At 42.4% G+C, this 15,939-nt stretch overlaps 1 protein-coding gene across 1 annotated transcript in view; it reads right to left on the bottom strand.

The window, feature by feature from the left end:
- Positions 1 to 15,939, bottom strand: part of LOC139207446 (collagen alpha-1(XXIII) chain) — a 113,767-nt gene that overhangs the window by 17,702 nt on the left and 80,126 nt on the right. The window contains exons 3-9 of the mRNA XM_070837169.1: positions 15,568 to 15,612; positions 12,666 to 12,673; positions 11,366 to 11,392; positions 4,467 to 4,493; positions 4,360 to 4,386; positions 1,392 to 1,418; positions 453 to 479 (exon numbers count right to left, since the gene is read on the bottom strand). Coding sequence (XP_070693270.1) covers positions 453 to 479; positions 1,392 to 1,418; positions 4,360 to 4,386; positions 4,467 to 4,493; positions 11,366 to 11,392; positions 12,666 to 12,673; positions 15,568 to 15,612 — 188 coding nt within the window. The remainder of the gene's footprint in view (positions 1 to 452; positions 480 to 1,391; positions 1,419 to 4,359; positions 4,387 to 4,466; positions 4,494 to 11,365; positions 11,393 to 12,665; positions 12,674 to 15,567; positions 15,613 to 15,939) is intronic.

The following is a 15,939-nucleotide window of genomic DNA, read 5'->3' as shown; positions in this document are numbered from 1 at the left end:
ATCTCATCTAAAAAATGTGCAATTCCCAAAGCGTTTCCTTAAAAGTAATGGCTTTTTGTCATTCAGGTAATTTTTGTTACAGCTTTAATTGGTTGATTGGTTCAATAAAGGAAAACTGCTAAAATAGATTTTGTTTTCATGAAGTTCGTGAAGTTGATGCACAATTCTTTTCACTTCACTTTTGCTTCTTTTAGTGACTGAATGGAAAGCGTAGAGTGTCTTGACCTTGAAAAGGAGTGAACATGAAAAAATGGAGATAAGCAGAGACAGAGAAAGACAAAACAAGAGAAAGAGGACAAAATCTGGATGGAGGCGTATCTGCTGCTGATAATCAAAGGAAAGGTCTTTTCAGCCAGGTCAGCTGTGGTGGAAAAATAGCCTCTAATTTGCGCATGAAACAGTCAAAACATCTCGTTTTACCGTCTCAGGCACGGACAAAAAATAGGACTTACCCTTGGCCCAATGTCTCCCTGGTCACCCTGGGAGAAAAACAGGAAAATAACAATCGTCAGCAATTATTATCCCTGTATATGCACACAGGACGAGACATGCAACAGAATACAGTCGAGCCACAGTGACAGACAGGCTTAAAAATGAATACTTGTGTATTGGAAGGAAGTGACTCAAAGGTCATCTGTCCCTAAACCAGCTCAGGATGTCGACATTTACTGTATAAATCATTTGATAGGCCACAAGTGGAATCATCTGACGGGACGCGACGGGTGAAGTACAAGTGGGAGAGCACGTGCTGAGGATGGTTTGTTCTCTGATGAGCATTTGGAGTTCACGGTCTCATCACAGATCCACGAGCATGATTACATGAAGGGAGCCAATTTTCCAGAAATCAGCATCATCTGTCATTTGCAATCCCCGCTCATCAGCCTGGATCCTGCCTCTGACAGATGCTGTTTACGGCAGTTGCGTTGTTCTTGTGGTCGCGCTTATCTGGACGATTTTCGCTTGAGTGCAAAAAGGTATACACGCACAAAGTTACCCATCAGCGCGTACACAAATGACCACATGCATGACCCTCCTCTGCCAGCTCCTGCAGCTCTTCCGGTCGCTAACATCTTAGGCTGGGCAGAGGTTCACAGAGTGGGAAAACATCTGGCTATCATCGAGCCCTGCTGAAGGCCTGTAAACCTGTTTAGTGCCTTGACGTGAGAATGTGCGGAGACATATGAGCTCCTACATAACTACATGTAATCTATGGCTCGTTTGATGGGTGTGCAGTGAAAACGTGAACGTGGGAGGGCGATGGAGAGAACACCTGTGAGGTTCTGTGTGTGCATATGTGTGTGTGTGTCTGCCTGTGAACGAATGTGAGAAATCCATCCATGGTGTGCATTGACTTGTCTAGCAGAATTGTTGAAATTCATATTGAAACATACCTTTTCTCCCTTGGGTCCGGCTGGTCCCTGTAGGAGGGAGGAGATAATGGGAGACAGTTGGTCAAAATAAATCAGCCGTCACACATGAGCTATCATATGAGCAAAATGCATCATTGTACAAAACATCTTCTAGCAGGGAGCATTAAATCAAATGGTAAGGTGAGGCAGTAATACCACTTAATGCAGTGGAGACTGCTCAATCTCAAGTCACTTCTGTCTGAGCAGATTTCTCTATAAGAGGACCATATGACATGAGCTTGCAGTGAGAATCCCTTTTAAGATCTCTCTTTGTGAGATAAAAACTGTGATAAAACTGAAAAGGCAACATGCTCCTTTGTTCCTCCACCAGTCTCTCTCTCTGAGGGAAACTCTTAAGATGTTTTAGATGTGGAATGCTACAAACACTAACTAAAAACACCAGCCTGCGCACTCATTTAAAGTATGCGAGACACTGAAACACAGTCACACTCTGTGCTGGACCGTTTGACGCTGCCTTATGAGCACCAGGCCCAGAGGCCAGCTAATCCCCGCTCTGCTGTGCCCTAATCCATCTCTCCCTCAGTCTGGGATGTCTTGGTGGCACACGGACCCCAAGTGTGGTGGCACCACAAACCGCAGACTGACTAACTGGGACTGTGACAGAGAGACAGAGGCCTGCAAGGCAGAGACGACTGCATGGAGACCTGCCACCAAGTGTCTTTAATCTCAGCCACCCCTCTGTAAAAGTGACTACAGTGAGCAAATCTCACCTCTGACGGCCTTTATCTTAAACTGTATTTCACACACTCGTTCTCTCATTCTGCTTTTGTTCACTTCCTCTGTCTATAAATCTGCCATGCCATCTGCCTTGAAGTCTCCCCTCTAATTTGTTCCCCCTTTCCCCACTTCTTCTTCTCTCTGTCGTCTTCTGCGTCTGGCAGACATTTTGTCTGCACACAGTTGAAGAGGGGGATCTGGTGCAGAAGATAAGCTGTTTGTTAATGTGACTGGTTGCATGATGACAGGCAGCAGCTTATCTCCTGCACTGCTCTCTCCCTCGGTTCAGGAAAAGGAGAATAGAGGAACACGCCCACTATTGCTTCTGTAGGTGTGTGATTATCGTTTACTTTTTTTTTTTTTTTAAATTGTATTTCAATTTCAGTTCAGCCTCTTTAATCTCCTTGTTCCCCTGGATGGATAGTTAATACAAACTATGCTGTCCAGATAAACATGATGAACTTCAAGCATGTGTATAAAATGATTTCCAGCCATTAAAACAGATTCTTGAGTTTATAGTTTCAATGTAAAGCTGATAGAAGACTATAAGTTTGACAGTGTCAGACAGTGGGGATTTTTTAAGGTAACCTTGTGAGGCAGCTGGATTCGAGAGATTACCATCAAGTGAAAGTCAGTCTCGCCAGGCTCCAAGTGATTGTGATTGAACACAAAACAGCAGTTTGGACTAATCACCATTAAGCTACAAGAAGAATTCATGTGTGACGACAGCAAGAACCAACTGTTTGCTCCAAAATAACAATGGTGGCTCCCAAAGAGGTTAGAGCATCAGTCATGTCTGAAAAGGTGTGTTTGATTTTCTCCAGACTGGCTTCAGGAAGAGTTTTAACTACTATTATTGTTTGTTGCTATCCAGGATTAGACAGTTTTCTGTGTAACAAGCCATTTTTTTGTTAAATTCTATTTTTCACAACATTTTATTTACACTTGCAATAGGTATATAGTAAAAAAGTATATATATATATATACCCTTGCTTGTGAGTACATCGTTTTACATGAATATTTAGCAATTCACATTTTACCCTTCAAATGAAAACAACACAACCTGTACTATGTATGTAGTTTTAGAAGTTGTAAAGACTGAAGGTTAATTAATGTCCTTGGAAACAGCAATTTGGCAAAAACAAATTCTTAACACAAGGTCCACTTACTGGAGGATTTCCAAAGCCTTTCAACTAAACTATATCCATCCACTCAAGGCCACGAGATGTGTCTGAAAGCTCCAATTTCTTTCTCAGGTTAATTTTTTTGTTTATCACAGTTTACAAACCTTTATAACTTTGTGCTTATCTTAGTTTTTTGTCCTTGAACTCTGTTGCGAGTGTTCCTTTAAACTAACCCTCTGTCTTGTGCCTCCCCTTGCCATCATCTATAAACAAATCAGTCTTATTGTTTCACTGCTTTTCATACTTAACTCTCCTGTTTTCATCTCCCCCCACAGCCCTCGAGTACTTAGGTGACTCTGGTCATGAGGTCTGTGTCACACCTGCTGGGCTTTTACAGTAGACCCTCAGCGATGGGGAGAGTCCTCTTAAAAAGGACAGACCCAGCTTGCGGTCTGCTTTTGCAGGAAACAACCGCTTAATGGTGTTTGGAGAGGAACTATTCAAACAGCACTCATTATGCTGTGAGGGGTTTACATTTCAGCAGACGACTCCTTCCTCTCGCGGGCAAAGTGACCAGAGAGAGGAGCTGAAGGGGAGTGCTGGTAGAGGATATTATAATGACTTTTTAAAGAGCCTCTGTAAAGGTTATAAACTCTTTTCTCTCTCTCACTTTTCCCCCTGGTGTGTAACCCATTCGCTCTGCTTCACCCGTTTCCACGCTACACCTGGGCTTGTCTGGGAGTGCGGCGGGGTTTCAGGGGAGGGGTGATGGATGGGACTCAGAGGTGAAGTGCAAAGGGAATTTCAGCACTCGGTTCAGTTGAGCCATGAGTCCCTCGTGGCTGCGAGCCGTGGGATGACTTAAGAGGTGGAACAAGAAACAAGATGGCTACCGTGGGCCTTTTGTTCACCTGTGACGCTCCCTTAGGAACCGTAAAAATGATTGATGAAGCCTAGCAAACCATCACCTGTCCTACAGGCCAAATACCCACCTGGATTCACAGATATAAAACCTTTGAGTGTGAATTGCATTGGTGTAATAGATATGTGCCATTAGAAAACAAGACAGCGGGTGTGTGGCAGCGTACCTGGCTTCCCTTGGGACCTGGAAAACCCTGAGAGGAAAAAGAAACAGAATTGAAATGAAACAACTGAGCTGTAAAAGTTTTACACATTTGATTATAGCAATACTCACTGGTTTCCCATCCAAGCCAAGTGGACCCTGGTGGAGGACAGATAAACAGAAATGAGGAAAATACAAAAGTACAAAGTTATGAGAGCAATGCTGACGCAGAGCCATCACATGAATAGTTTGCCATCTTGGTAAATATGCTTATTCACTTTTTTGCCAAGAATAGATAAAAAGATTGACATCACTCTCGTGTCTGTGCGGTCAGCCACAAAACAGTTAGCAAGCAAAGAAAACGTCCTCCATAGAAAACCACAGAACCTCCATGAAACCGACATGTTTTTCAGTTTTTGTACAGATTAAACATACAAGATATGAAGTGTAAACTTTAGAGGGGCTACTAGTCACATTCTTTTCACCTTCAGACAGAGCTAGGCTAACTCTGTAGCTCCAGCTCCTTCTAGTCTTCGTGCTCGCTAAACTAAAGATTCTCCTGCCTCTAACTTCAGAAGTGTTAACTTAATGCACAGACACGCAACAATCCTCTCATTGAACTCTCAGCAAGAAAGCGAATAAGTGTATTTGTATCCTTTAATGAGTGGCTTCAAAAACATCTGCTGTGAATGAAGAACACTGTGAAGTGACTATTTGTTTTAAATTCACTGACAAAAGTATTTCCTTCCTCAAAAATATCCTAAACTGTCTGTGATTTATTAGGATTTGATCATGCACGAGTCTTGTCTCTGTATCGCTCAGCAAACAATGGAAATGATCTTAGCTTAGGAAAAACAGTTAAGCGGATTTGGTAAGACAAATGTGTCAGTGAGGACAGTGAAAAACAACAGAGAGAAACATCTGCGATCATCGGAGAGAAGTCATCGGAGAAGAAGAAGGAAAAAGGAGAGTATTTTTTGTTACTTTTTGTACAAATGCTCCATGTATATCCTGCCCCATTTAACCATGTGTGGGTTTGTGTGCACACGTTAGACTCAGATATTAAGACGGTTCCAGGTGGTTATGGTTTAGAATTATTCTAAGATTTCGGGTGTGGTGTCCAACACTATGGACTGTGGGTGGATTTGGTCCAGCTGTATCCATCTTTCACAGAACCCCACATCCACCATGTCTCTGTGTGTTTGTGGTGATGAGATAATCCAACAAGGCAGTTAAGTACATTTAAAGCCCCCATCCAACCTCACCCAAGTGCTGAAACAGCAGTTGAAGTTGTCCACTTTGTTTACCTCAATAAAAACAGCCGAGCAGTCATTGAACCTCCTCTGCAAAGCAACAGTCAGTTCAAAGGCACAAACCTTTAGATCCCTACTTAAACAAAAAGGACCAGTTGGCTCTTGGATCAAACTTTCCAAAAACACTTAAATGTGATGTATGTGGTAAAGGCTAATGTTGACTTCCTCCTTAACGACCATACTCGATGTTAAGCTAACAGTTTTTACAGGGTCCCTCGAGTCGCGGGTTTCTCGACCCTTCACAGTCCTGGTGGGTCTGCAGACTGCAAACCATCATTAACAGTCGTCATCTCTGGCCTTGGGTGGCTTACATCAGCTGGGCCTTTCTCTTCATCTCCCGGCTTTAGCAGTCCCGCGGGTGCTATCCGGCCTGGGGTCCTGCAGTGAAAACCTACCACAGTGTCATCGCTGCCTGCTTTGATAGATGGACAGTAGGCACGAGAAAGACGGAGGGAAGAGAAGAAGCAGGAAGGAGGGAATGATACTTTGGAGCTGCTCTCATTACTAGTTTGCTGCCCCTCCTTTGTCTTGTAATGGGACGGAATGGCTATAAACTGTCTTCAAAAAGTGGTTAGTCTGTATAAAAGAGATTTATAAAAGTACAATGACAAGCCTTTGAGGCTCGCAATGTCCTTTTGATTAAGGGCCCCTTGTGAAATCAGCAGAAGGTGGTTGAGACTTGGGAAGAACAAATGACTCGGCCCAACTGGACGGCAATTTCACCATGACTGTCTGAAGTTGAGAGGCGTGTAAAGAGTAACGATGTAATGGCCTATAGTTCCTTCACTGGATGGCACACACAGTGGAGGACAGGTCGTAGTTTCACCACTCTATTTAGCATGTCAAGCAGTTTTCTATATTATCTGTGTCTATGTCTCTGGGTCCATGCATTGGTATACGTGCATGTGTGTGTGTGTGTGTGTGTATGCGGTGATATCTCTACATCTGGCAGCGTTTATCGGGGCTCCTTCAAGACTCGTCAGGATGAGTAGACGAGGTGTACATGGTGAGGTCATCGGTTGCTGCAAAGTCTGAACCTGAGCAAAAACAGACTGATTTATGGCTGCTAACAAGCCTCACAGTGGCCTGTGAACTGTGTGTGCTGTAGCTGTGTGTGACTCTTCCTGTGTGTGTGTCAGTGAGGGTTTATCCTCAACAATAAAACCCTGTATCTAATATCTGGCAGCTGACAGTTACATACACAAGTATGTAGGAGATGCTGTAACCTCCATGACTTTACTCACTTAACTGGTATTATTCAGAATTGCTAACTGGAGAAATAATTAAACAATACAGCAGTGCAGGAAGCTCCTCTGTGATGACGATCAGCAACAGAGGTCAGAAGCAACTTTTAATGAAAACCAATGACAAAATGAACCAGTAGGATTTATATGAAAGAGAATAAAAGTCGGGAACACAGGAGCCACCGGAAATTGGATTTAGATGAGTGGCCGCTAATAAATTCTGTGCTTTACCTTCTGTGCAGCTTAACTGCTATTCTGTACTATAATGTACCTCCAGCATGGTACAAACCTACAGTACACGTCCACATCAGTCTGGAGCTGGAGCAAAAAGGAGCTGGAAATTAAATAAAAATAGAACAGGCTGAACGAAAAAAAGCTGCCGTTAAACTCTCTTTCTCTCTTTCATACCACAAATGGATCAGACCACAGAGTAAAATGGAAGGAGGACGGACAGAGGAACATAGGAGAAAAAAAGGGGGAGATTAATGTTGAGAAAAAGTGAGAAAATAGGCCTGAAATTACCACCAAAACCTCAAGTGAACTGGGGGGAAAATGAAATAATGCCCTTTTGTGTGTATTTCTAGTCTACATTGCCATCTTGTCCTGCAGCTTCCCTCAGCAGATTAACAAAAAAAAAAAGAAGTTCAGACTCAGCATTCCCACCAATTAGATGGCTTTTAAACATATTTCTGGAAAATACCTTGGCCTGCAGGAGGGCTTATGTCCGTGTCTATGATTGTATACGTGTGTGTAGGTTTGTCTAGGGCGAGGGGTGCCTTTGCAGTCTTTATTGTGCTCCCTATGGTGCAGACTGGTAATTATCCAGTAGGATATAATTGTTGAGGACGTAATGTGAAAACTTGGTGTCTGCACATCAGACCAGACACAGATGGTACAGTAATGTGTCGAACACATTAGGCTCAATGAGCTTAATTAAATGACGTCATAATTAAAGAAGATGGGGAGCGTGAGGGAACCCTTTCCTCTCTCCTGGCTCTAATTTCCTTACTTCTCTTACATCCTTTGATATCATTATCTTTTCCTCTCTCAAAGCGATCCTCCAACCCTCTTGTGAATATTTTTCCGTCCCTTCTTCTCTCCAGTTACTTTCATGTTGCCACAGGGACAAACCTCCTCCTCATCTCAGAGCTACATGGACATAATTTGTGATACATGACATTTTCTTCTTCTTAAAAAAAATAGTGGCTGCATCCAGAACCAAAGAGCACAATAAAGCATACCAGAGTGTTGTGTTTGGGACAGAAAATTACTGACATGTTGTTGGGTGACTGTCTGGCTTTAATCTGCGTTCAGCAGCCTGGAAGGCTGAACAATGGAGGCCTTGGCCTGTTTCTGCTGAGTGAGGTCCGCTGTCTGTCACAGACTGGCACTTTCGTATAAACACACTAGTGGCTGGGCACGTTGGTGACTACGCATGTGAATGAGAATCAACTGGTGTGTGTTGGTGGGTATTTACTCCTCTGCACTGTTCTGTCAGGCTGCCTGACTGTGATTGTTTGACAGTGGGGAGCCTCTTTTCTGAAACTCAAACCCCACGCCTGTGATTTATGAGAGGAAGAAGTGACAGGGGTTACATGAGGAGAGAAAACATACATCAGCACGCACAACCACACAAACACACACACACAACCACACACTTATCACAGTGTTATGCTTGAGATACGCACAAACCGCACGTCATTAACACTGTTTATAATATTACCAATGCTTCAATGGAAGCAGACTGCTGCATGCATTAGTCTGATGAAACTAATGACTAGAAGACATGTGTATGCCACCTGAATGAAGTGCAGCACATGCGTGCTCACACACTGGCAAACATGTACACGTGTGTGCACATGGATTGTTTGACAGTTGTTCAGGGAGGTATTCAGATCAATTACTTATATAAAACAATAGCAACACCGCGTTGTAGAAATACGTGAAATGCAAGTAAAATTCATGCATTTAAAACTTCACTTAAATAAAATTATCAGCATCAAAAGATACTTTAAGTACCAAAAGTAAAAGTAATCATTATGTAATATGGCCAATTTCAGAATAATATACTTTATATTACTAGATTATAATTACTGATATACTCATGTGTACATCACTTTAACAATGCAGCTGGTGAAGGTGGATAGCTTGTGGATTCCTCACAATAATCAATAATCTTATCTTATTTTAACCTACAATAATAATCATCATTAGTGGATTATATTTGGTATTATCAATCTGAATCTGCAAAGTAACCAGCTGCCAAAAAAATCAAGTGGAGGTGAGGTACAATATTAGCATTTGCTGAAGTAAAACACCTGAAGTGAAGTGAAGCAGAAGTTTAAAGTACATGAAAACTGTACTCACAGTACAGATAATTGAGTAAATGTACTTCGTGACTTTCCACCATTGCTATCGTTATGTTCATGCTGTTGACATGTGTGTTCACGTGTGCAGTCGACTCCTGCCTGCTGAAAGTTAAAGGACAGAAATAGAGACATAATAAGGGTGAGAGAGGGCAAGACAGAAAGAGCTGGAAGGAGATCTAGCTGTTTGTTTTAACAATGGAAAAATAAAGAAAGGAAATCTGTTGGCACAAGTCACTGGCACAGCACAGTTTGCACCGCAGTGCTTCTCCGGAAACTGACTTGACTCATTTGTGTTGATGTGCGCATGCCCTCTCCATATGAGCAGTCCATGTGAGAGAGGTTATTGGTCCGAAAACATATCACACACTCACATACACACACAGAGGCAGACCTCTGACCACTTCCACAGCTCTGGCCTTTGTTACAGAGATCTACATAAACTATGGGTGGCTGGATGGAGTTCACACACATGTGCACATATGGACACAGATACACAAACACTGCTACCCAACAGGAAAAATGGCCCTTTTTCAGCTTCAATGTTTGAAACTCGATCATCTCTGTTGCCGCTAAATGAAATAATGTGCTGTCCATGTTAATTGCCAGTATGATTAATCTACTGTTGTTTCACTGTAACTTCATACACGCTGCCTCCTCAGTCATCATACCTCCGCATATGCATCATAACAGGAAGCTGCCTCTTACACTTAGCAGACGGCTCCTCTGAAAGTGCAAAATTGTTTCATCTATGTCTTTATAGAGCTATAAGGATGGATTTCATTATGCTTACTAGACGAGGAAGGATTAGCCAGATAACGCAACACTAAATCAATATGCTACATCATTAATTAAACAGATGTTTTAAAGTTAAAAATACTACAATCTGCTGCAACTTTGTGATTTCTATTGAAGACAGTGACAAAGATGAATAGAGTCACAGACAAACAAACACAAATATGGACACACTTCACTGCGCGCACGGCCCACCTGTGTGTAATTAGCAGGAGGCATTTCCCGTCAGGAGGCCTGCGCAGTGCCACGCAGACTGGGAATCTGACTGGGAGCGAGCCCCATGGGTAATGAAGTTCACAAATTCCCCAGTGAGACAACGTGCATGTGGAACACAACACCGGGTGGCTGCTGTGGGTCGACGTGGGAACCAGATCGGTGGGTCACTCTGTAGTGGGACAGGGTGTCTCATAGGGTATGTAACACTCTCACACATGGACCTCACACACCCTGCTGCTGATGTGAACTGCACACCATGCAGACATCCAGTTGTAACGAATCCATCTGCTCAAATAAGCCGAGCTCTCAAAATGATGAGGGTGTGTCTGTATTAGATGATGAGGATTTGATGACGGCAAAGCCACAAATCAGCAAAGGAGCCATGAGCTGTTGTATCTCAGCAGCTGTGGAGAAAGTCGGTAATGTAATCGACCACAAGAGGCCGCTGTATCTTCGGCTAACACAAGAAGCGGCTCTCAGTCTTGTGGTAGGTCTCACTGGTGGAAATAAGTGATCTGCTTTGCATTCAGTAGTTATGGATGTACACAGTTATATTGTTCAAACATTAGTAAACTCCACTTAAAAGCAGAGGGCAACAATATGCCTTGTGGCTGGTACGGTTTACAATGCTGTGGTTTATGTTTACTGATGATATCTTCTTGATGTTTATTGCGTTTCATGTTTATTCATTTTTACACGTGCACTGAATATGTTTTTTGTCACTATATATTGCCTTGAGTCAGTCAGCTGTAATGTTTCAAGTCATCTATGGGATGCAAAAGACTGATCTCGGCGTACCCTTCTGGGTAAGCTTGTGTCTGCTTGTCTTTAAATACAACCGTCTTTGTATGTGAGTCACTTCTCAGTCATGGGGCAGGATACATCATTGGTGAAGAGCAAATGTCGAAGGCCGCATGAAGAGGCAAGAAAACAGATCAAGACTTGAGTAAAAGTAATTTCTTCAGGAAGAGCAGAGAAGAATAAAAAACTGAAAAAGGCCCCGTAAAGCAGCAGGAAAAATTGATTAAATCCAGACAAAATTGAGATGTGATTGGGTGAATTGAAGAGTGACAGGATAAATAACAAATCAAATTTACCGGGTATCCATCCCGTCCAGCCTTGCCCTGGTGAGGTTAGAGATTAAAGCACGAAGCATTGAGACAGGTTAGAACAGAAACCAACAGCTGCACCCAACACCCTGTATACTGTATATATTAACACGACCTGGTACACTTTACTTTGAAGGGGATGGTTCACTTTTTACTGGTTCGTACAAAGACTAAATTACTCTATATGGAGTTTGAAGCTGGAGTTAATGAATACTGAGTGACGGCTAAACCATACAGTATGTTCACATCAACGTTTGACTCCCACCTACAACATTTTTAGTCTATGTCTGATCTTTCTGGCACATGTTTACGTCTGTTTTCAAAAGCGAGCTATATCTGATTGTTGGGTTTACACTCAAAGCATCCTGCACGAAGACATAATTAAACAGCAAATTTACATTGTTTACATTTACATTGTCTGAGTTACATGGGCTGCTTACATCTGTCAGAAATATCCCTGAAACTAGTTTTCCTGGCAGATTGTTACTGTGGACAGTAGCAGGTGTCTTTGCATTACCACACTTTCCTTTGACTTTGTGAGCTGGAGGATGGGCTTTAGGTGTGTTCAGAAAAAGAAATTACACACCGTTTCATGCACACTTATCGTAAACCAGCTGCACAGACAGTTTCCAAAAGAAAATAAATAAAAAACATTCCATGGATTGTCAAATGTCAGCCGGACACGCTGTTCTGTTCTGATATTTCCGGAGCAGCGTTATGGTGTGTGCTCTGCATATCTGCAGAGATCTGTGCCACATGTGACCCAACATTTTACATGAAAAACTTTGACAAAAATCACAAATGGGGAACTCTTGTCAGGCAGATCACAACAATTTATCTTAAATAAAAAAATCCAAACCTGAAGGCAGCAGTCATCAGGTAGTACATGTCTGTGTGTGTGTTTTATCCTCTGTGTGCGTGTGAGTGTCAGCAGGAGTTATAGTCCTTCGGAGGAGAGTAACTGGCTGCTAATAAGTTATCGCTCCCTAACCATCACCATGAAACACACACACACACACACACACACACACACACAGAGACACACGCTAGCACAGTCACATGCACACACCCACAGTTCTCTAGGTGGTCCATTTATTGCTATGCTTCGTGGATGCACATGTGTGACAGTTTGTGTGTCTGTGTGTCCATGTTTTAACTGCTGTGGAAGAAAAACCATAGCTTGTATAGTAAACTATAATATATGTATCTGTGTGTGTGTTCAAGTGAGTGTGTTTGGATGTTCAGTGCCAAAGGAAATACTACCTGGATGAGATGAAATTGTACTTACAGGAGGTCCTGCAACAGAAAAAGAGAAGAAATCAGGCTTTAGAAAATAAATTCTATACATCTCCAGTGACATGATGCACAGCATGTGTGAGTTATGGTAACCTCTGGTTTGTACAGCAATCAATTCCTCGGAAAAGTGGTGCCCAACAAAAAAACTGCACATGCAATGTGGTTTGCTAAATGATGACTGTAATTAACCACCTAAATATGGTACAGAACAAGCTCATTAGAGCCGCTGCCAATGGAGTTTGTGGCAAACCCGTTATGATAAACAGACTTCTGGATAATGGGTCATGTTTTGCATTAGGATATGAAGTCATGTCAAGACTTTGTTTCCTAAGAAGATATGGTTGTACAAGATGGAAGACAAACAGGCAGTGAAAAGGTTGGGGTGTGCTGGTATACTCTGTCCCTTAAAAGTAAAAAAAGAAAAAAAAGAAAGATGTATGTGAGATTTCTCCAGGGCAGTCTTTCAGATCTGATTGAAATGCTCTGATGTTGAGCCTCAGCAGCAAAAAGTACATTCTGCTTTTCATACTTAGACTAACCAAAAACAACAGTAATGATCAAAGGACTCCTCTCGTTGTTAGAGGTCTTGGTCTTAATGGAGTATTCATATAAAAAACATTCTCTTAAAAGTGGCCGAGGCCGAGGGCACTAATAAACCTCTACAAAGCAAATGTATCGTTTTGCCATTAAACTCTTTTATATTAGTGATTGGTTTACATTTATCTGATCTGAATTTAAAACCAATTATGATGCTGATTTATGCAACTGTTAACACGATTAAAGTCTACGGCATGATTTGGAGCCCTGCCATCACTGCAGTTCTGGTACAACACAGCTCAGCATGGATGCAGCACTAACCAGCTACATAAACTCCTGATTGAAAACAGACTCCCTCAGGAAAAAAGTGGGATATTTGTGGTGTTTTGTTACTATTTACACACACAAAAGGTCCTGCTAATGTGACCAGAATCTATGCGAACCTTGAGGTTTGTTGTTTGATTCAAGGGAGAGGGCATTTTTGGGACAGGAGGAGTAGAAAGAGGCCTGAAAAAGTGAAGGTGGTTTGGATGAGAAGGTGTAAGGGAAAGACGAAGGGACAGGTGTTGGGTTTTATGAGGCATGAAGAACAAGTCAATCAAGTTTAGCCATGTCTAGACACCAGGACAAAGAATTCCTGGGCCAGACAGTTAGGTAAACAAATGCAAACTGGCTGGAGAGCCACACAGTTAGACCAGCTTTAAGCACTGAACTTGAGGCAGGTGTGTGTGAAGACTAAAGGGAAAGAAAGATACAGGGAATGAGAGGAAAAGATAGAAGTAAACAGAACAGAGAAGGTAAACAAGTAAAAATAATGAGAGTTGATGCGAGAGACAAGACGACCGATGCTTTACTACTCTGTCTGCTCTCTTTCCTGTTATTCAGGTTTGTGTTTCTGTTTCTTCTTCCCACACTAATTTGTTTTTTTTTCTTCTGAAAGAACAGCGCAACAGAACAGCCTCTCCATGCCACCTACCCCCCCACTGTGGCCCACGCAGCAACGTGAGGACGCAAATGTAAACAACGAGAGAGAGAGACAGCCTAAACAGAACCACATCTCTCTTCTCAGTTACAGACCATCCTGCGACACACAGTGAGCAGCCAGTGAGATGTTAACGATGAGCCTTCAAATAATGACAATCCTCCTGAAGACCCATGACTGGAAACACACTCCACCCTGATGACTCATTTACTTGTCTGGGTGATTGCCTGATGCAGAACTGCAGAACCCAGAGAGATTTCTGTAATCTAAGTTGATGAAAAGGTAGTTGAAGAGTAAAGACGATATACTGGTGATATTCTATATTTATCTTATTGTCGATAAATAATATTAAAGACACATCAGTGAGCCACAGCATTTCACTGGGTCAGTCCCACATACAACATCATGCTGCCGGAAATAATCAAACCTGGCAAATACAATTTTAACTCCTGTTTGAGCTAAAAACTACAGTGCTAAGGAAATTTCTATGTTTTTTTCAAAATAGAATTTCAAAATACAGTTCGGATTGTGGGGTTCAAAATAAGGCACAGCACTATAATCTTTAGATCAGCCTCATTTCAAATAAAACCAAGACACGCTAAAAACACTATATATTATATATACACTATATAGTATTCAAATATACTGCACTGCTTTGGTAACTTCAGACAGGATCTTAGTAGAGCAATAAAGGTTACTGGTTTTTCACTTAGTCAAGGTCTTCATAGGAGCAGGTCTCATCTACTAAATACCCACAACAATGAATCACAACCAGATGGAAAATTTTCCCATCTGACACATATCCTGTAGAACAACTTCAGTCCTGCAGGTTTTGATAAAATCGTCTAACAGTGTCGCGCTACAATTCGGGCGCTACATTTAAACACATTTAAAATGAGGGTGACTCAAACTAGTAGAACATCCGCTCTGTCATGACGAACCTTTGTGTAACAAGAGTTACGTCTCTGCACTGTTTTGGTTCCTCAATGAGTGTTTTGCGGTCTGCGTGGAAAGAAAGAGCAACACAGTAATGGTGGGTAGTCATTTTGGCAAGAGAGAATCTCATTAGGCCTGCACTACCGCAGCTGCTACCGCTCAGCGAGAACGGCTGACATCTGTGCAAAGTTAGTGCAACCACATGGCCAAGGTTAGCACTGTGTCGGCACAAATAGCCAGGGACAGGGAGAAGAGCCAACTGCACCCCATCATCCACCGGCCTGACTCATGGGTCACTGCTTTTAACAGCCCTCGAACTTATCCAGTCACCCAGGAAAAGAGAGCGAGTGTGGGAGAAAGTGAGAGAGATGAAGAAAGAGGGAGTCTTCGGGGAAAAGCGAGAAATAAATAAACAAAGCAGGTGGTGGGCGTCACTTACCAGGTTCCCCTCTTCTTCCCATCCTTCCACGCTTTCCTGGAGGCCCTGTGAAACACACAGACAGAGTGGTAAATACCCCAAATCAGCACTGCAGGGATGAGTAAAGAACAACCGAGCATTACTTGCTGTTTCAACGCTATGACTGGTGGTCGTGTTGAGTCTGGCATTAAGTTTGTGTGAGCTGGCACTGAGCTAAAATGTCTGTGTGTGAGTGATGTAAGGACAGTTTGGGATGCTAGAAACAAAAATAAAGTAAGAGCAAAGACTCAAAGAACCAAATGTAGCGTATGATTTTATTTCATAGTGAACACACTGGACCCTCCCCTCATCAGACCCATTCCTTATTGTCTGGGCTTCATCCAGCCACCCTCC

Source organism: Pempheris klunzingeri, chromosome 9 (assembly GCF_042242105.1).
Source record: "Pempheris klunzingeri isolate RE-2024b chromosome 9, fPemKlu1.hap1, whole genome shotgun sequence".
Classification (NCBI taxonomy): domain Eukaryota; kingdom Metazoa; phylum Chordata; class Actinopteri; order Acropomatiformes; family Pempheridae; genus Pempheris; species Pempheris klunzingeri.
Note: the sequence above shows the minus strand (reverse complement) of the source record. Positions and strands in the feature narration are given on the sequence as shown.